Source organism: Argopecten irradians, chromosome 3, assembly GCF_041381155.1.
Source record: "Argopecten irradians isolate NY chromosome 3, Ai_NY, whole genome shotgun sequence".
NCBI classification, from domain to species: Eukaryota; Metazoa; Mollusca; class Bivalvia; order Pectinida; family Pectinidae; genus Argopecten; species Argopecten irradians.
In genome coordinates, this window is record NC_091136.1 from 23,254,462 (window position 1) to 23,276,041 (window position 21,580).

The 21,580-nt window shown below is 34.1% G+C and overlaps 2 protein-coding genes across 2 annotated transcripts; one reads left to right on the top strand and one right to left on the bottom strand.

Moving 5' to 3' along the window:
• Nucleotides 1–339: 339 nt before the first annotated feature.
• On the bottom strand, nucleotides 340–12,763 carry LOC138319574 (angiopoietin-related protein 1-like). Its single transcript, XM_069262726.1, has 4 exons — nucleotides 12,663–12,763; nucleotides 4,344–4,408; nucleotides 3,531–3,719; nucleotides 340–3,236 (listed from the first exon to the last, which is right to left on the bottom strand). Exons 1-4 carry the CDS (start codon nucleotides 12,761–12,763, stop codon nucleotides 2,773–2,775), a joined length of 819 nt encoding a protein of 272 aa, XP_069118827.1. The 3' UTR covers nucleotides 340–2,772.
• LOC138317916 (breast cancer metastasis-suppressor 1-like protein-A) lies at nucleotides 12,361–17,642 on the top strand. Its single transcript, XM_069259888.1, has 8 exons — nucleotides 12,361–12,893; nucleotides 13,790–13,880; nucleotides 14,268–14,395; nucleotides 14,536–14,615; nucleotides 16,014–16,110; nucleotides 16,520–16,612; nucleotides 17,132–17,196; nucleotides 17,569–17,642. Exons 1-8 carry the CDS (start codon nucleotides 12,863–12,865, stop codon nucleotides 17,611–17,613), a joined length of 630 nt encoding a protein of 209 aa, XP_069115989.1. The 5' UTR covers nucleotides 12,361–12,862; the 3' UTR covers nucleotides 17,614–17,642.
• The last annotated feature ends 3,938 nt before the right edge of the window (nucleotides 17,643–21,580 follow it).

Here is a 21,580-nt window from a genome sequence, read left to right on the forward strand (position 1 = left end):
TTTAAAACTAAAGAATGTGGTGTTGATTTTTTATCTGTTTTTAAAAATGAATATAGAAAAACCTTGACCAACTATCAAGGTCACTTGGTCATTTAACAGATGTAATGAAAAGGCCAAAATATAAACTGGCTTTATTTGTATGTTCATAGTAGTATTTGGCCCTTAGTTTTTCTAGTGAACCCATATTTAGATGACAAACATTGAATGATATGAGTCTAGAGAAGATAATTTCATACTATGAAAGCATTCTCATAGTAATGAATAATGTAGTTTTATTGTGTTTGCAGAGTCGAACTACAGATTTACTGATCTCAGATACGGATGGATAAAACAAGAAAAAAATGTTTACAGACATTTTATTAGAAAAACACATGGTCATTTCAGAAAATGAATGAATTGATGATAAACAATGATAAAGAATTTACATGTATGAAGTTATTTCCACTGGGTATTGTTAATATTGAGAAAGACAACTACATGTACATGTATACCTATATAGCGAAATAGTAAAATAAAAATGACCCGAGAAAATAACATTCTATACTATACAATGAGATGATGATTTATGTCTATGTAAAGTTATTGCAGACTTTTGGCACAATTCTTGCATTTATATATAACAGGAAAATATCCACATTAAACAATTTACATTTACCACAACTTTAGATATTACACTGCAAAGCACTTACATTTCATATTCTAGGATGATTTCAGGATGGTAGTCAATCGCGAGTTCCCACCCCAAACAATTTTTGTTTAACATAAATGATAACTCTACCCAGCAGCTTTGTTAATTCATTTGTCATCGTTACTTCAAACTAGCTTTTCATTTTAAGTATCCATAGATGAAAAGCAACAACGTACGCTCGCTAAGTAAAATATTTGCAATTCGAATGATATGACTCTGTTGATAGGACGATAATCAAATAAATCAAACGTCAATTTCGCGGCTACTTTATATCGTGAATTTGAATTTTCAAACATGATTGCAAGTCCACAAATATGGACCTAAAAGTAATTAAGGAATCCAATAGCATAATTATAATGGTAAGTACAAGTATCTGTGCCATGTTACGGAAGCGCATTGGTGCCAGATTAGACATGGAAATTAAACGCAATATTTAGTTTTGCGTTTATTTGCAAAGGTATTGCGTTTATTCGCAATAGTGTAGCGTTTATTCACAAAACTATTACGTTTATTCGCAACAAGTATTGCGTTTATTAGCAATAACATTGTGTTTATTCGTAATACTATTTGTATGCGTTTATTTGAAAAAGTATTGGTTTTATTCCCAAAACATGTTGTACTTTTCTATTTTTCATATCTAATTTGGCACTAATCTACATGTGTGTAACTAAATCTTAGCATACTATATACCATTAAATTCCCTGTGAACGGACGAATATAAAAACAACCAAATTCTGTTTTAATTGGTATTATCAGAATTATTGCCTAACCATGAATAGTTCTACCGCAGAATCGTGATTGCAACCACAGGGACCCGGCACGAATATCCCTTTGATTGGTACAGACTATAAAAGAAAGTACTTACGAAAATTTTATGTTATACATTAGATGTATACAGTACAATCTTATATATTTCATATACAATTACAATTTTTTGTCATTTACAGTACAGTTTACTTTGAATACGTAGATATTGCACATTTGCCCAACTATAACACATGTGCTAGTATGTATACATGTAACACAACGAAGTTTTCCATATCATAAATCAAACTACGGACGTATCAGAATGATTAGGCTATTTACGTGATTCACATTTCGGATACCATGATAAATACATTCGTGAAAGGCAAATAACATTATTCTTAATTACTATATGTTCAACGTCATTTATAGAAACAACAGAAATCGCTACTTTATCTGTATAAGTAAATTCTGGAGAAGTCCAAATATTAAAACGAGACATGAAAGGTCTTTAAGGGACAATTCAATGAGGTTAATTCTGTTACATAATCGTGACGAAGCATAAAAATGACATAAATGTATTTTTCAACATTCCTCATGAAACATATAACAAGAAATATTGACACCTGGTAATAATTTGATGATAGTTAAAATTACACTTACATTGGTTAATGCACATTTCTACTTAAAATAATGACATCAAGATAACCATTACCGATTTATAAACCAGAATGATATTGCGGATTTATAGACAAAGGGATATCATTATCTACTAGTTGTTTAGAAGACATAGTTTCTGATAATCGTTTGTTTCACAAACATGGCCTCGAAATAGTGCTTCATCCAGCATGCTAGAACCTAAAAACCTTCATAATATAGGCCTTTATAAACTGAAAAGTTGCTTGAAGATTTCCCCAATTTGACTTCTGTGACTTTTGATGAGGGTCAAGGTCAATTGTTTGAACATAATTAGTAATCCTTCATACCAGCATATTCCAGGTCTCTTAGTTATTGATAATCAGTTGTTTTAAGATGTTAGTCTATTGGACCTATGTGACCTTGAATATAGGTCATATTAATCCCAGCATGCTACTGACCCAAATATCATATCTCTAAGCCTCTTAGATATTGCTTGAAAACCGTTTAGCTTTTTTACCCCTGTAACCTTGAATTGAACAAAATTGGAAGCCCATCATCACAGCATGCTACAGGCCCAATATCAGTACCATGGGTAATGGAATTCTTGAAATACAGGATCAAAATTCCTCCATGACAAAATGTTAAGTTGGCTAGTCATTAAGTACATACACCGTCAATAAAAATAAATAATCACAAATCACCTAGGTGAGAGTACTCGGTCTTATCTTCATCTCGGCACTTCTCAGAGAATAGCTAGAGCCAGTCCATGGTTTCCACGCAACGCCATCAAACAGTTTGGGCGGTACTTTACCGTTTCTATAATAGATCCCGTTTAAGTTTGACATGTAACATTTATAGTACCACCAAGCCCCACTAAAACGTTTAGCACAACTCCCGCCGAACTCTTTTGTGACTTTATCATTGTCTACGTCTGGTGTAGAAAATTTGTGGTTGTTATGCTTTGCCATTCCGTCACCTGCGTCGCCATGGTAACCACCAATATGGAGTCGATATCCTTCAGTCTCGTCATCAATCATAAAGTAGTCGTATTCCGCAATTTTCTTTGTTTTATTCCAGTCTGTCAGCTCTATCATCAGGGTGTAGTGGTCCTGGTTAGTTAGGTAGTGGATGTGGTCATTACCGAGCCAGTGTTCACCATGGATACCTGGATGATAAAGGGTATTGTACTATATATGTGGGGCGGAACCATACATAATCCTATCCTAGAAAGATCATCATGTCTAAGTAACGTATACAACTATTTGTGTGATATCTAGAACACAATATTACTATTATTACATGTACATAAATAGCACCGTTCGCAATACAATCTATAACCTATATATAGTCTATAACGCCCAATCTATGTCACGAAATGGGGAGGAAGATAAAATAAAGCTACCGTCACTGAAAACACATTCATATCCGAAAAGGAATGAATGCTGAAAAAAACCTCTACCTCCGAATCCTTGCTTAAAATCTTGCCATTTCTTCAGAAATTTTGTTGTACCGTCTTGTCGTTTCTGAATCACAGTCCATCCACCATTTTTCATGTCACAGAACACTTCCATCATCGACGACTTGCCGTATGGTTTTATTTTGAATACACCACTTTTCTTTTTTCCGCTCTTGTAGTAGTCGTAGCAATCTGAAATCAAATACGTGGGGACTTCAATTGTTAAAACATCAGTTACTATCGTCACCAACCATCCGACACAACAAGCGAAGAAAACAGCTACTCGATTCTGGCACACCTCTATTATTTATTGGGAGAGATGAACTATTCAATTAATCCATTGTACTTCAATTAGCAAAGGGAGCAAAGATAACTGCTACAATTATGAACAATGACATTTCGCCTGCACCATTTCAAACATTTTAATACCTCATGTGACCAATGATGAGATACTGAAGGACAGGGCATATAGGTATGACTCGTTTTAAAATACATTACACAAGTCCCCAAACGCCAAAGAGACAAACAGTTTACTACGCAAACTATATCTAATTCACTTTACGTAAAACTCTACATATATGTACGTGAATTATGCTATTTGCTCAGTCTCCTTCAACATCGACATCAACTTCCATGACAGTAAATGCCAAGTCGGGCCCACTTTCGCAGCAAATGTGAGAAAAAAAAATGTATCGAACTTTTGATTGACTCCATATGGCATCAGTGAAAACGCTAGCTATCAAGATAAGATTACAACTAGTAAATAGAACGAGAATATTTCAATATGATACACAATAAAATGATTAATGTTCTTACCTTTCGGTTCTTTCTGTCCGTTAGCTTCATATCTTATGGGCTTCTTCAACTGGCTCTGGTGGTGCCTTTTCTAGTGATTTCACTTTTTCTGATTTCTTTGGTTTTGCCCCTTCTTTGGTTGACTGATCTTTTTTAACATTTTCCTTTTCTTTTTTTCAATTCCTTATTTGAAACCCTTTTCTTTGATCCTCAGCTTTTACTTTCTGCTTTTGTGGATTCGACCCCCCCGACGTGTTTTGTTTTTTCGTCTTTCTCCTTAGATGACTTGTCGTTAGTTTCTTATACTTTTGTCTTCCTTATCTGTAGGTGTTGATTCGGGACTTTGAGCTGCAGTGGTTCTTTTTCAGTTTTCGAATCTGATTTTGGGATTTGGTATCTTGTTATCGTTATTTGGTTTCTTTGACTTATGTCAATTGATTTTGGCGCTTTGATTTTTCCCGCTTGTCAGACGGTTGCGCTACCGCTTGTGTATTCGGGGCTTTCTGTTTCTTTTAAATTGGTTATTATCACCGAGAACTTTTCTGTTTCAGTACTGGGTTCTCCTTGTTTTGTTAATGTATCCTGTGATGACTCTACCTGCAGATTTAGTAGAAGATTTTTTGCTTCTTTTTCTATTAGCATTCTCTGATTGTGCTCAGAGGTGGTGTTAGGTATTTTCTGTTAGGATGTCTTGCTTTTGGATATGTTCCACATTTTGTGGGGTTTTAGCATGCTTTAGCTGTGGGAATCGCCTTGTTTTCTCGGGTTCCTTTATTTTCCCAAACTTTTACATGTCGCTTTCATTTTACGAATCATCTCCCGCTTTCTTTGTAAAGGAAACATTAGAATCGTCAGACTGTTTTATCAGTTGAATGACGAAATTAGCGTTAATCAGAATTTCTGCAATGGTTTTATTTTTCTGGGTTTGTTTCTTTTTACATTTTGGTATCACAGTTCTCCCTTTAATTCAGATTTCCATTTTAGAACGACACTTTCCACTGGAATGTTAGGAAATCGGAATGCATGTATTCCCTTATCACTATGACTATTTTACAAGTGAACAAGATGACGACCCACACCAAGAACCTGATTTTAACACACTTTCGCTTTATCAATGTATTATTACCAGCTCCTCTTTCCGAATTATCCAAACTAAACAGTCGGTATAGTCCTGTTTGTTTCTGTTTTCACCCGTCTTCCGTCCTTATCAATCCTCCGCACATCGGATACCATTTTGTTTGTAGTTATTAACTAACAGTAACGTGTCTGTGTGTTTTCGGAAATTTCCCGACGACTTGTCATGTTGGCCATTTCCTGTCTGAACTATTATGTGCCTCGATTCTCTGCTGTAATATTTTGCTCTGTGAGAGACCAGAACTCTGGTCATAATCTTAGTCATTAGAGCGGTTTTGTGTTCATGATCATGTTGTAGAGGAGTCGAGTCAGGACCTCCAAGTATTTCGATTCGCGGTCTTGGATTGTCGGATGGTCTACAAAATGGTTACTTATGAATTGCGTTAAGTAGGTGATCTTTGTCGTTTTGGGGGGGTGGGTTTGGGAAAAGCGATACTGACCGAGGCGAGTCCCGTCCACCACTGACAGATGAATACCCATAGGCAGTCGTCTGCCGATGTGAAGAGTTGTACTAAGCTCCAAATACTTCTTCTGGTCCTTTACAAAAGTTTTTGCTCGCTTTACTGGCTGATATCGCTGTAACTCTGGTTGAGTTCAGCAGTTTCAGTCCTCTTAGCCTAAGTATATGAATTTTTCAAGTTTTGTTATGTGCTGAATGATTGTTTTTGCCTAAGTTTCTCTTGTCTGGCGTATTGGTTTTCCAGTCCTTATGACCATCATTTTCACATTCGGAAGTTTGTTTGTTTGTTTGAATAGCTATCTGTTTTACCTCACTTACTTGCTCTTGGAACTCATTGAAATTGGACTGAATGCGGTTCCAAAAGAAGTATTGAACTTTTTGATCAGTTTTTTCTGTTAGAAGATGTGTACCTGTGGATTTTAACCTGTGTCCCATCCTATCGTGGTTCTGGCTTATCTGGTTGATGTATGTAGGGTTCTTCTCCTCTGATGCTCAGACCCGGGATGTTTTTTTCTCCTTGTTGGTACCTCCTTCATGCACCTTTTATGTCTATTACTTCCTTCTCTTGTCATCATTCTTAATCTCTTTCTGTGTCTCGAGAATTAGCGTCAGGTGGCCGATACTTGATTATTAAGTGTTTCTACATTCAGGCACTTGATGACCCTTGTCTTTTTAGGAGCCTGTTATCTTCGCTCCACTTGGTCGAGAGAGTATCCCTTTTTGTATTTCGTTCCGTTTCAAAAATCTGTTTGTAATATCTTTAACCAGAAATTTGCTCGCTGGCTAATGGCTTTTCGGGGTTTACCTTTTTCCCCTCTTAATGCATTCCGTTTCCCGTCGGTGAGTTTACTGAAGTATCGTTTAGAAATCCTTAACATCCGTTTGATTGACTTTGGTTTTCATTTGATTGAAATATGTTATAAAAGTTTCTGTTTTACATCTCCACTACAGGACGTGGTTGGTTGTGGATGTTCCTCATCAGTAAACTACAAGCCTGAACCACAAGTTAGTATGTTATAGGCTCAATATAGAAGTTGAATTTAATGTAGTAATGCTGTGTGCCTGTTCATTGACTCGAGTTCTTGTATTTGGCCATTAAATACTGTCTGTGCTCCGGAGTCGATCGAGAAATACATCAAACCAGGTAACTATAGTGTATCCTATTTATCCCGAGATAAACTAGTTTTTATTTTGTGGAATTCCTTTGTCGTCTGTTTAAAGATGGCAAGAGTCTTCGGCGTCTTTTGTAAGCATAACCTCCTTCAGCACTTTTCTTCCTTTGTTTCCTTTTTTTTGGTGTTCTCTACTCATTAATTTTTCGTTTCGTTCTCCTCCTCAATCATAGGTTTTTTCGGTGTCGTTAGTTTCTTCGCCGTCTTTCGCTAACTCCAAGATGTCTCCCTTAAGTATGTCGTCATCGTTTATATCCTCGCTAGCGATCATTTTCATTATCCTCGGATACTTCGTTATCCTTTTCTGTCGCCCGTCTCCTATGGTATTCAGATTGGTCTATCTTCGTCAATTTTAATTGATCCTTCTACATAACCAGCCGATGATACAATGTGTTTCCTCCTTCCGTTGACTTGACTAAATCGTCGAACGACTCATCTGATGATAATTCCATCCTTGATTATTCGTGTTGTCTCGTCTTCCACTCCCTTCCTCCTCGTTCATCATTCGATAATCGTCAGAAAGTACTTCTGTTTCATCAAGATCCGGTTCAATCGCTTCTCGGTTTTCACGGCTTCATTTAACGTTTTGAAGGAATCATCGACCTCTTTGCTTTTCTTTTTACCCAAAGTAATTTTCAATCTCATTTTAATGCTTCCTTTGTTATGTTCATTTTTGACCTCTATCGATAAGTAGGGACTCGTCTTTTGAATCATTTTCTTTGTCTGATTTTGGTCGTTTTCCTCTTTGTTATCCACGTCTTCTCTCGTCAGGTTTTAGCATTTTCTCGGTACATTTTTTCCAGGACCTCACAACTCCACTTTTTCTTTTGATGTGTCCTTTTTACTGCTTAGAAACCAGTTCATTTATGGCTTTCTGTATAAACTGTTTGCGCAGGCACTGAGTTCCCCTGTCAAAGGCACCTTTTGTCGTCATCTACAGATACCACATTCTGACGTCCACATTTCTTCTGCCTCTGGAAAATGAAAAAAACTTTATATGTGAATTATTTGTCGTATATAGCAAACTGAGCAACAAGAAAAGATAAAATTTACAATGATGCAGTAATAGGAGAAGATAGTGGGATTGGAAGAATTCCTAGCCCACTAATGTGTGTGTCCATCTATATCACACGGTTCGGGTTACCTTTTGGTCCTAAGATGAAGGAATATTGGGAATTTTTCGGATGTTCAACGTGGTATTGCACAAGTAGCATGGAAGTCGCTTATATAACGGAGATCCTTTGACAATGGATATGCTCAAGTTTCTCAAAAACGGAGCGTTTTAAAACATTTTATTTTAGGATTTTAATTAGGATTGAGCAACAGGCAAGGCCTATATTAGGCCCCGATATCTTCCGTTTTAAACATTAGGTTTTTTTGCCATAATATGATTTACACAGTGTGGAAATTGAGTCTTTAAAAACAAATATTCCCGTAATGTTTTAAAGATATTTCTTAAGTATCTTCAAAATGAAAATAACATCTTTAATTTGTGGTACTGATAAACTCTGGTAGCTCATAACGAAAATTATGCACGTTTCTTTGGCTGCAGCAATTCTGGCATTCCAGCATACAAAATAATAATAAATTATATATATTATTATGGTTAATGGATATTAATAAAGCTTATTATGAAAAAGGAACGTTACACCAACTGTTTCAACTTGCGTGTGATATGAACGGAATTGTATCGACTGTCACAGGTCACCTACTCTATCCACCCACTTTACCACCAATCTAATGAAGTGAGAGTAGATTAGAGCCATTGTTTTGACTGTATAGATATCGGCCACCCGAACACTATAGAACATGTCTCGACAGCCGATATCAACTAGAAGTCGTAAAAAAAATAAATATAATCCATAAGTGTAACAACATTTATATGCTTATTCTGAAAATGAATTAGCGGGCAAAATTTTGACATATAAAAAGAAAACTAAACCAATAGAAAATCGCATGTTAAGATAACACAACAACGACGTACCTGGAATTTGACGATATAAAGGAAAAGCTAAGACTTTGCTTGCCGTGTACATATTTCTTCCAACATTGACAAAGTATCGGTATAAGTGGTAAACTGTCTCTGCTATCCACGTCGTGTTTTTATTGATAATTGACAGCACGTGGTGACGTGGCTAGAGAGTACACATCACCAGGCATTGATCACTAACTCCGCCTATGGAATGAAACTTGTTTATTATTCTTTATCTGACGACACAGACTTCTGTATCGATTGGGGACTGTAACATGTGCGGTCTAAATTCGCTACGTCACTTTTGACCCTTTATCTGCATCGATGCCGTGTCAAGGTAAACACGTGGTTTTTTTAATAAAAAGAAAGGTTGGTGATTTTATTTCTTTTTTTTTAATAATTTTTTTATTTTTCAAATTTTGTACATGTATATAACATTAACAACGAGACAACACCCACATATCACACTATACACACACACACACTCACACATACAACTCACATACCCCGATACATACATACACCCTCACACTTTCTTACTAGAATATTTAAATTATACATGATGTGTTTATTATAATTAAATATAATATTTGTCTTTTTGTTTTTATTTTCATTCCTTCCACACACACTTTTATTCAGGGGGGAGACAAGATGTTACATTTACAGGAGAGAAGTTAGGAAAGGAAAGAACAGTCAGAAACGGGATGGGTGGGAGGGGAAAAGGAGATAGGAAAGGGATGGGTTGGAGGGTAAGAAGTGGGGAGAGGTGGGGAATATATGTTGCCAATAATGAAATGGAATAATTAACAAGAGATTATTCATTAAAGAATTATACTTATATATTGAATAAATGTGACAATAATCTGGAACAGACACCAGTGTACCAGTATCATATACTTGTACTGTACGTAAATCATATATAATAAGAAATATCAATGTAATTACTGGTGTAAATAGTAGCAGCTAATGAAGTAATGTTTGCAAGTATAATTATTGACTGCTAACAACGAAGGAAGAAGGGGGGAAAAGGAAGATCTACCAATGTCAGGTATCATCAGACAATGTCTAATTCAGGTCTAATGTAATTAAGTTTTGCCATTTCCTCCATTCCATTGTAAATTTGTCAACACTTTGTTCACCTTTACCACATGCAATAGTTTTTTTTTTGAACTTTATGGTTGGTGATTTTATATAGTGTGGATCAAATCCCCTCCAAAATAAAAAAAATAGACAAATGAATTTAAATATATAAATAAATCATTGAAATAAACAATTTTATATAAAAATAATAACGATAATAAATGTTGAGCGATAAAATAATGTACTAATCATGAAAGAAAGCTAAACAAAATGCATAAAAGTATGATTATATATATATTCAAATGAAACAACTTTCCGTTTTAATGACATTCTATGAAAAATGGTGGTTGTTTCTTATTCCTGGAAATAACACGTCACGATTTGACGTAATAACAGTTAATTTGACGTCATTATTTATATAACATTTTGTTTTAATTCAAGATGCCAATACACCGACGAGACGAAATGTAACCTATTCTTTATTTTCATGCATATATATATATCGGTAAATTAACTTAACGAAATGAAAATTTGAGAGTGATAAGTGATAAAAAATATATATGTCTGTTTAGCGTTACCCGACCGACCCTAACTTTTTTTCCACTTTTCTACAAAGAAAAAAAAAAGAAAAGTCGGGATGTCGATCTCAGACTCCGGTTCCGGCCATTATTTTAGAGTGAAAGACACTAAAAACAAAACAAAAAAATATCCCGACCTACCGACCCTATTTTTTTTGCCAATGTAACCCTAAACAAACGTTTTTTTTTTTTTTTTTGCCTAACTCAGAGTGACATATACATGTACATGTACATACACAGGCAATTACATGAATCTCCAGGTCAATTTGACTTGAAAAAAATCTTGACCTGAAATTGAAATTGAGACAATTTAACTCGAAGAAAACTTCAGGTCAATTTCACCTGAAATTGACCTGAAAATACCTTAATATGTGAATTCAGGTCAAAATCTTCATATACATTTCGGGTTAATTTCAACTAAAAAATACTCCATGTGAAATTCAGATCAATTTAATATGCATTTCAGGTCAAGGTTTTGACCTGTAGTGACTTTTGTGGTCTTTTCAGGTAATTTTAACCTGATACATCTCACCTGAAATTTACCTGAATTAACTGAAGATAGTATGCCTGTGTAATGTAGCTGATCACAGGGGTCTGATTAATTGATACAAATTTGGACACATCATATGACCGTTTCAGATGTCAGATAAAAAAGGTAAATTACATGTGTATATGATTGAATTTTCGATAAATATATATATGGATTTGAATGTATGTTTAGTGAATGGCCATAACGGGTTAATGTAAAACATCGTACAGTGAAAGTTGGAGCTCAGTAAATACAATAACCATGTGTAAAATATACAATGTATACGTAACGGTCGGGGTGTTACACTGTAGATCTTATTTATAAGGAAAACACGGTTTTGGAATAGTTTTGTCGATCCTGCGAACAAAAATAAAACATTTAAGAGCTCATGAATAGCTCTATTTTAAGTGCCAATTTTTGATCAATCTATGAAAAACTATATAAAAAGTTTTAAATGTTTATTCAGATACCTCTAGATCTTCAACAAACATTTCCCTATGTATACTAAGTACATTCTTTATATTTATTTTAATAGTATTTGAAAAATGGATGAATCTGAATTAAATAGAAAAGTTTAACATGAACATGAGAACGGTTTCATGAATATGGGTCTTGAGCAAGTCTACGAAATGAATTTCCCAAAAGTAGGGGTATATCCCACTGGTCATGCGCACTGTCTATTTTCTATTCATACACACTTCCGCTTGGCGCACTTTGAAATGGAGGCACGTTTGTTTTGGTGGATGTCTTTTTCTTGTTGAACGATATCCAGACCAGAAAATGCCAACTATAGAAAACGGTAAAGGAGAAGGGGAAGAAGAAATGGAACAGGAAACTCCGGATAGTGTTAAAAGTTCTGAAGATGAGTCTGTTTTTGGGGTTCTATGGATAGAGGATGAGAGAGGGTTTGTGGTGTGTGATTAGAGTGATCTCCCCGTAAGGAATCCCAATGTATGTCCGTGCGTCGATCGATGGATCTTGGAAAAATAGCCTAATACTACATTTATTGAAATAAAGAAAAGAAATTTTGAAATTGTTTGTTAGGAATGTTTAGGGTTAAATTAACGTATCGCTCTGTGAAACATCGTTTTAATTGAATACGTATGCCTATATATAGCTACTGTTTACATAGATGTAAGCACACATATGTACAGTTGGCCTACTACAGTGTATGCCACGATTTCGATTGTTCATGTACATTAGTCTATGTACAGTAATGTGTACTACAGTACGAAAGCACACCAAGGAGTTTTAAAACAATACAGTACGAGGTGCTAAAAGTTTAAGTCACAAATATAAAGTTTAATTATTTTAATACTAACTAAAATGTTACTTTCACGCCAGGTAATCGTCTTCGTCAAGAGTTTGGATATACAGAAAGAAGATTTTATATATAAATGATAACATTACATTACAAATGGATCGCCAGTCGACCACGATTCAAATCCATAGCCCCCTGAACACGGCACATGCCATCCGAACACTTCCCAGGTGGCTGGTGCACATGCTCTGCCATTATTGAGCTACATCAGTGATCCAGAACTGTGTTACGCTCTTTTGATTTTCTCCCCTCTTTAGGGGCCGCAGTGACCAAGTGGTTAATATGAGCTAGTCAATGTGTCAACAACCTCTTCACCTCTGGATCTGTAAGTTTGAATCCTATGTGGGGCTTGTTGCCAGGCACTGACAGTTGGGTTTTTTTTCTGAGATACTCTGGCTTTCTTAGGCCTCCATCTATAAATTAAAATCTGGAACATCCTTAAATGACCCTGACTATTAATTTAAGAGGATAATAAACTAATCAAACACTCACACCTTCCAGGTCTTTTCTGTTAAACATAGTATTTGCTTAAAACAGGATTTGCTCACAGGCACCATTGATCATAGGGTTAAACAACACATCAAATATAATTATGAGCTTATGTCAATTGATTCATTTAATTAAACAATTTTATTATTTTTTCTACAGTGAAATTTAAGGTTTTACGGTGAACATAAAAGCGGTGAAAATCTACACAAAAAAAAAGAAAATCAATTTTGATATTTTCACTCGCTTCTGACCAATTGGAATGCCGCATTGTCAGTGAAAATATCATTTTGATTGTTACTTGATTAGTTTGTGTGCAAAAATTGATGAAATAATTTTGTGTAGACTTATGATGTAATACAAAAATACGACGTAATAATCGCAAGGTTTAATTACTCATAAATACAATATTATGGTGAGATAACCTTTGGCTGAACTACACGATGATCTTTTGTAAATGAAAGTGAGAAAAAAATGTAATAAATACAATATTCCTTTCGCACTCGTCAAAAATATCCAAGTTTCCACTTTACTCGATGAAATATAACTGGTATTCATCAAGAAACAAGGAATATCCTCTATAAATTAACATAAGCATGTGTAGATATAATCATTTAATTGTGTTATTCTATCTATTATTATGGTGAAATAAGATATAGAATCAATATATATTTACAAGTATCATGCTGAAGGATACAAAAACTTATGTATTATTCATTTCATTTCTAATTTCAGATCTGGATGAAGAAGAATGTGAGAGACGTAAAAATGAGTTCCTTGATGATATGATTGATTTGGAGAGACAATTTACAGATCTTAAAGAACAGTATGTATTTCCAAAAAAAGAATATTATAGAATTTAACCACTTCAACAAAGTCAGATAGGGATATACTGTAAACTGGATTTAGGTTGTCGGTTTGTAGACACAATGATTGACTGACTACTCCTCCTAAACTACTGGAGGTATTTCAAGAAAACTTGATAGCATTATAATCCTAATACAATATAGATGTGTATAACCTATATCGGGACACAATACCTTCACCTTTTTCAGAGTTATACCTCTTTATATATAAGTTTATTTGACATTGAGAAGTCAGTTGGAAAATAAATATCAACGCTAGCCAAACATGCATACAGTGTATATATACAAAACCAAGTAAATTTTTACCATTTCCAGTTCTAACAGATACAATTATATGTTCATTTTAGACTGTACAAGGAAAGGATGGGGCAGTATGAAGCTAAGCTTGAGGAAGTCAAGGCAGGCAGGGCAATAGAATATCTCAACCCACTGGCTGAGCTACAGGATAACATGAGGATACGGATACAAGTGTCAGGTAAGGGTAGGGACTGGATGATAAAGGCGTTGGGTAAGGGTGGAGACTGGGGGATACATGTGTCATGTAGGAATTTACCTGATGGGGTCTAACAGCTGGTTATGACAATATATATTAAGATGTAATAACTTTTATTTCAGGAATTTTGAAAGAATACAGAAAAATTAGTATCCAAAATAAGTATGAGAGTGAAGAACTAGCTACTAGACAGAATATGGAGGTAAGTTTACCCACAGTACACTAACTACATTGTCAACAAAGTTTACTCACAGTACACTAACTACATTGTCAACAAAGTTTACCCACAGTACACTAACTACATTGTCAACAAAGTTTACTCACAGTACACTAACTACATTGTCAACAAAGTTTACCCACAGTACACTAACTACATTGTCAACAAAGTTTACTCACAGTACACTAACTACATTGTAAACAAAGTTTACCCACAGTACACTAACTACATTGTAAACAAAGTTTACCCACAGTACACTAACTACATTGTCAACAAAGTTTACTCACAGTACACACATTACGCTGTCAACAAAATTTACTCACAGTACACTTACTACATTGTCAACAAAGTTTACTCACAGTACACAAACTACACTGTCAACAAAGTTTACCCACAGTACACTAACTACATTGTCAACAAAGTTTACCCACAGTACACTAACTACATTGCCAACAAAGTTTACTCACAGTACACAAACTACACTGTCAACAAAGTTTACTCACAGTACACTAAGTTCACTCACAGTACACTAACTACATTGCCAACAAAGTTTACCCAAAGTACACTAACTACATTGTCAACAAAGTTTACTCACAGTACACAAACTACACTGTCAACAAAGTTTACTCACAGTGCACTAACTACATTGTCAACAAAGTTTACTCACAGTACACTAACTACATTGTCAACAAAGTTTACTCACAGTACACTAACTACATTGTCAACAAAGTTTACTCACAGTACACACATTACGCTGTCAAGAAAATTTACTCACAGTACACACATTACGCTGTCAACAAAATTTACTCACAGTACACACATTACACTGTCAACAAAGTTTACTCACAGGGCATAACCACACTACACTGTTAACAAAGTTGACTCACAGTACACAAACTACACTGTCAAGAAAGTTTACTCACAGTACACTAACTATGCTGTCAACAAAGTTTACTCACAGTAAACTAACTATGCTATCAACAAAGTTTACTCACAGTACACTAACTATGCTGTCAACAAAGTTTACTCACAGTAAAATAACTACACTGTCAACATAGTTTAATCACAGTACACTTACTATGCTATCAACAAAATTTGCTCACAGTACACACCATGCTACGCAGTCAAAAAAGTTTTCCTACAGTACACTTACTATGCTGTCATAAAAGTTTAATTACTTACAGTACACTAACTATGCTGTCAACAAAGTTTACTCACAGTACACAATCTGCACTGTTAACAAAGTTTACTCACTGTACACTAACTACACTGTCAACAAAGTTGTGTTATTAATTGGTTGTTTACTATATCTATTTGTAGTGTTTTCTTTATTTTCCAGAGTGAGAAAGATTTATTATTTGTATTGTTTTCTTTATTTTCCAGAGTGAGAAAGATATTTTATTTGACTCTGTCAAGCAGGACTTGGAAGAGAAGATTCGTCGTTTAGAGGAAGATAGACACAATATAGATATCTCATCAGGTACATACACAAATCCCATTTCATTATTCAAAAAAAAAAAAAGAAGAAAAAAAAAAGATATTTAGATTTCATTAATTAAACACAGTTACGCTATTTTCTGGATGATAAGCTGTTGCCTTCCCCCCTTTAAAGCGGGAGTGTGGCTTATAATCCAGTGTGGCTTATATATGTATGTCTTGCTGGTTTAACATGGTCTTACATGGAAATAATCTCAGGAAATCTGTTAAAAAGATCTTAAATGCATTAGAAATAAGATATAGGTATATTATTATATACCAGATGCTACCTACTATTATTTACCAGATGCATGTTCATTAATAAAGTGGTTTAATTTATCCTTTGAGGTGAAACAGAGGCCATATAAAAGTGTCTTAGTTCTTGGTGAGATCCAATTTATTTGATGTTTCAGATTTATGGAATGAATCACAGTTCCTTAAAAAAAATAAAAAGAATAAAGACCCGTCCAACCCTGACAGGCGAAAGAAACCGGTGACAGTGGCTGGTATCCTTTGTAACAGTGAAATGTGTAAAACTAATGCAACAGTCGTCTTGACTTTCTATAGGGGATTTATAGAGAGAGAGCTACATGTGTATGATTAGGAATTTCAAAGGCACATGTATCAATTAAAATTTCAAACAATAATGTTGAATTTTTCAATACAAGCTTCATGTTTTGTAAGGAATGTAGAGCAATAGTTTTATTGCTTGCTTTGTGATTGTGGGCAAAAACTTGCTTCAATGAATTGTCCCTTTAAATGCATATCATATTATTCTCACTCTTTTACACAGAGTAATTGACAAGGTATGTTGTGATAATGACCACATGGGACTTGGTCGATTGATGTAAGACATAGATGCATATCAAGGTACCAGTTACCATGGAAACATAACAAAGGATTTGTCAGAGATTAAATATTGTTTTTTTTATAGAATGAAAGATATGATATATCGGTAATACAAAGAACATATACAAAAGGTAATAATACTGTTTATGAAACAAAATCTTCCTTAATCTGCTTAGGTCCATATATTGTTTACCTGTTAAAAGATGTTGATATTATTGAAGACTGGACAGCAATTAAAAAGGTGAGTCATCAATGATAACTAATACAATGACCATTTTACTCTTCAGAAAGATATGGTGATGAACTTAAAGGACAAAATGAGGATGAAACTGACATTCACCTGTATCACCTAACACCAATAAAAATTCAAATAATTGTAAATTTAAAGTTTTTTAGTGTTCAGGCTATAACTTCTGAACTGTTGAGGTTAAGATAATAAAATTTCAATTGGAGAATATGATTATGGGAGACATATATTTCAATTTGCAAAAAAAAAAAAAATGAATAAATCTCAAAGCTCTGTGTCTAGTTGATCGTGTGTAATGTGCAAATGCAATGTATAACTGTAAGTATGTTTCTAGTATAAAAATGTACATTGCTTAATTTTTTCCAGGCTTTAAAACAAAATCAGAAGCGAAAAGCAGATATTGAATTTTGAAGATTTTAAATAGTGCATTTAAATGAAAGGTAAGTCAGAACCATGTGATTAATTACGGCCAGAGATATTTACATTGTGACCTGTAATCATATCACTACTTCAACAACATTTTTGCTGATAACATTGATAAACAGATTAACATAAAGTTAATGAAGTCAAAGCTTTCAGCTCAAAATTATACAAGTTGTGGTAAAATAGTTCAAAGGCTTTTTTAGATTGAATTCAGCCCCAAAAAGATATTTTGTGACAGCTTTACATAGTTGCTCTGACTCAATTACATCTGACAAGATAACCATTCCTTATTTTGCTAGATTTTGTAAGAAAATGCTGTATAACTGTAATTAAAGTGCTTTCATACTGAAATGGAAGACATTAACCACAGCATACAACTATTATATTCAATATTCACAAAAAATCTATAAATGTAATGTATTTCTTTTCAGAAAATAGGATGTACATGTATTCATCATCGTAACAAGGATATTTTTCTCACACAAACTGCTACATTTCGTGTACATGTGTAAGATATGACTTAAAACAGACATGTACATTGGAGGTGTTGGAAGGCACACATGCATGGTAAATAAGCAACATCTTATATACACAGAGGAGGTCTGTCAGGGTTGTGATTTCCAAGTATTGTGTGGAAGAGGATTTCAGATGTTTCATTTCATTTCATAGATTGTCAATTTTGTGTTCAATACAGTGTAATTTCTGCATAGAGTTTTTCTTGTGATTACAATGTCACAGTAAACAGACAATGGCGGAATCACAAATCCTTCCTGCTGAAGGCTTCTGTCGACAGAGTATTGGAGCTGTGTGGAGATTATGAAGATTAAATGAAGATAAACAATGATTAAATTCAGCAATCACGATTAAATATTCATTTGAATATTAAACAACAAAGTAATGGCATAGTATATGTATGTGTGCAAATTTACTGTTGTAAAAATACTTTGATTGGACTCTTAATGTAGAAAACAAATTGGTTTTTCCATTTTTAAGAACCAATTTGGATGACCAATGAAGTTAGTTATATATAGTTATATATTAGCTATATTTCATTAAAACGTTTTACAATTTCATACTCATTTAGAATATTTCGTATATATTGTAGCTATATTTTCTAGTTGCTTGGTCAAATGACAGTATCAAGATGATAATGGAAATCAATATTAATATCAGGAAAAGCATTCGTCTCAAAAAACTCATCTTCTAGATCTGTCACTGTTACACCTTAGCATCATAAATTTTGGTAACATATTTATTTCTTTAGCCTGATCACAGTCTACACTTGTTTTCAGGTTAGATAAAGGAATTTTTATGGAGGCGCAGCCTGCCATCATGTAATCACTCTGGTTTTCAATTATCACCGGAACACTATACCTTGGTAATCCTATCGACAGTTTCCGGAACTACGGGAGATAACTTTACACTGTGTATTGCAACGTACGTTGTGTATTATACAGCAGTCAGAGGTTCTCCGTTTATTACATGTTTCAGTCACATTATAATTTCCCACTTAATTACTTTAGACTTATTTTCAATGTTACAATTAGTTATTAGTTATTCTCACCGAAAGTGTGTCTCAATATCGGTACTTATACTAGTGAGTGCGCTGCATCTAGATCTGTTAGCCTTACTAACCTACGGCAGACTAACTTGCAAACCGCGAATCTAACAGTAATTGCATATAAACTTGTTTGTAAGTAAAAATAATTCAACTGACAATAAATGCCTTTTCAATTACGTGTATTTAATCGAATATTGATAGGCCTATCCACTAATATTTTATAAAAAAATGAACTAGAATTCCCCAAACTAACGAACATGTCAACAAGAACAGTCCGTCCAAAGGGAGACAACTGTTACAAACTCTGCCGACGCACTCCAATGCAGAGTGTTAAATCACACATGTGTTCACTGCTTCACTCATGTTACCGGGGACGCCATCATGGCTTCTGCTGTTGATATTACGGTATATATTTGTAATTATAAGTACGATGTCATGATATTTAAATATCACAGGCCTAAAAGGATATAATCTGACAATGATTTTGACGATTTTTTATTCAATTTGACCGAACGAAAATCTGACGTACATGAAAAACGGCGAGGTCCCGTACTATCGCCATTACCTGACGCCGTGTTGGTCCTGGAATGGCTGGCGAGTTTACAGCCGTGAGTGTTGATAATTTTGTTAAAAACTTGCTGTCAAAACTTCAATAATCCTATTATATGTTTCATTTACAGTTGATCAGATCATTTTCGTGCATTTTCAACGGCAAATAATGTACTAACATCCTACAATAAACACATTACTCGGAACGATAGAAAGTGAAAGAAGCGGTGAACGGACGGTGAATCGGCACGGACAAAGCAGCAATAACAGTGTTTTACAGAGCAAATATATTGATGGAGCCACGATACAAATATTGATTAGTTTGTTTACGATATTTCAGGTAATTTGCGCATATATTGTGTTTAAGTTATAAAAAATCGGCAATATTTTGAGTATTTCCGACAAAGAAAATCGCCCATTTTCTGACATGTAAACGTTTTAATTAATTTTTGAAGTCCTCATGTCGAATAATATTTGGAAATGATAGCATCACTGTATAATTTGATTCATTCTGAAGCAACATTATTAACAAAACATTTCTCAAAAATAAACATAAAAGTACGGCGGCACAGAAGTGACACGAAAAATATTTTTTTTAATGTAGGACCCCCCAAAAAAAAAAATTTATATAGGGTGAAAAATATTTTTTCTTTTACGTGCTCACGTAAAACTTATTACGTGAGCACGTAAAACGTTTACGTGCTCAAGTAAAACAGTTTGTGTAAGACAAAAATATTTTTTTATGTAAGGTGAAATATATTTTTTTCTTGTTTTAACAATATCTTGTTTATTTGCAGATGTTGTATATTCTATACAAAGGGATATTCCGTTAAGATATTAAAGGATTTGTGCAGCCAAAATATTGTTTTGATAATACGTCAGGATATTGCTTTGGATGAATGAAAAATTAAGTCCCACCCAACGAATCGCCTAGCTTTTAGCGCTATCGGTTGGTTTTGGTCGTGATTTACGGGTAGTGTCGACTACGGTTCAGAGATAATGAGATACTGATGTAGAATATTTTCAGTTTCAAAACATTCCATTTACACCATTTCAAACATTCAAACAAGCATATATCTAACTTTAGATTAGATAATCTGTCCAATTTTGATAGCGATATCAAAATGATGTTCGGATCAGTCTGGACTGAGATTTAGATAGCATATTATATAAATTCTGTGTAATAAAAAAAACAGTATAATGTAACACTATCGTTATTTACTTATTATTGTTTTTTATTTCAAATTTCTACCATAACGATGCAAATACGTCACAGTTTTTTGAGTAAAAAGTAAAATGTGGGACGGTTATTAGTTATGTGGATATTGGAGTGACAATACCGAACATTATACCGAAAATAATATGTATATCTATATTGTTGCCTTTACACGAAACTTTATCCATAACGTTTTACTAAAAAGCAGAAATCAACATCAATGTATAATTTCTTTGATATGTGCTTCTAAATTACAGATATATAAGTGTAGATTTAAATTCATACTTTCAAAATTATACTAAATCCTTAAAAATAGTATATCTATTGATCCGATCCTATTTGTATATACATACCGAGATTTAATAGTATGATATAATGAACATTTATCGTATATATCATGAAAGTGACCACACATTGTGTTCAAATGAAAAAAATAAAATTACTTGTATACAGGCATCATAATAGATCATGAAATGTTGTACCTTTTCAAATTATACTAGGGTGACTATATATATAAGCATATATTTTAGTGTGGAAAATGCTGTAACCCTTCTTGTATGGACTCACTAGCATTAGAATTCGAAACAGTGCAAAATACTATACACGAATATACGTACCATTGCGCCTAC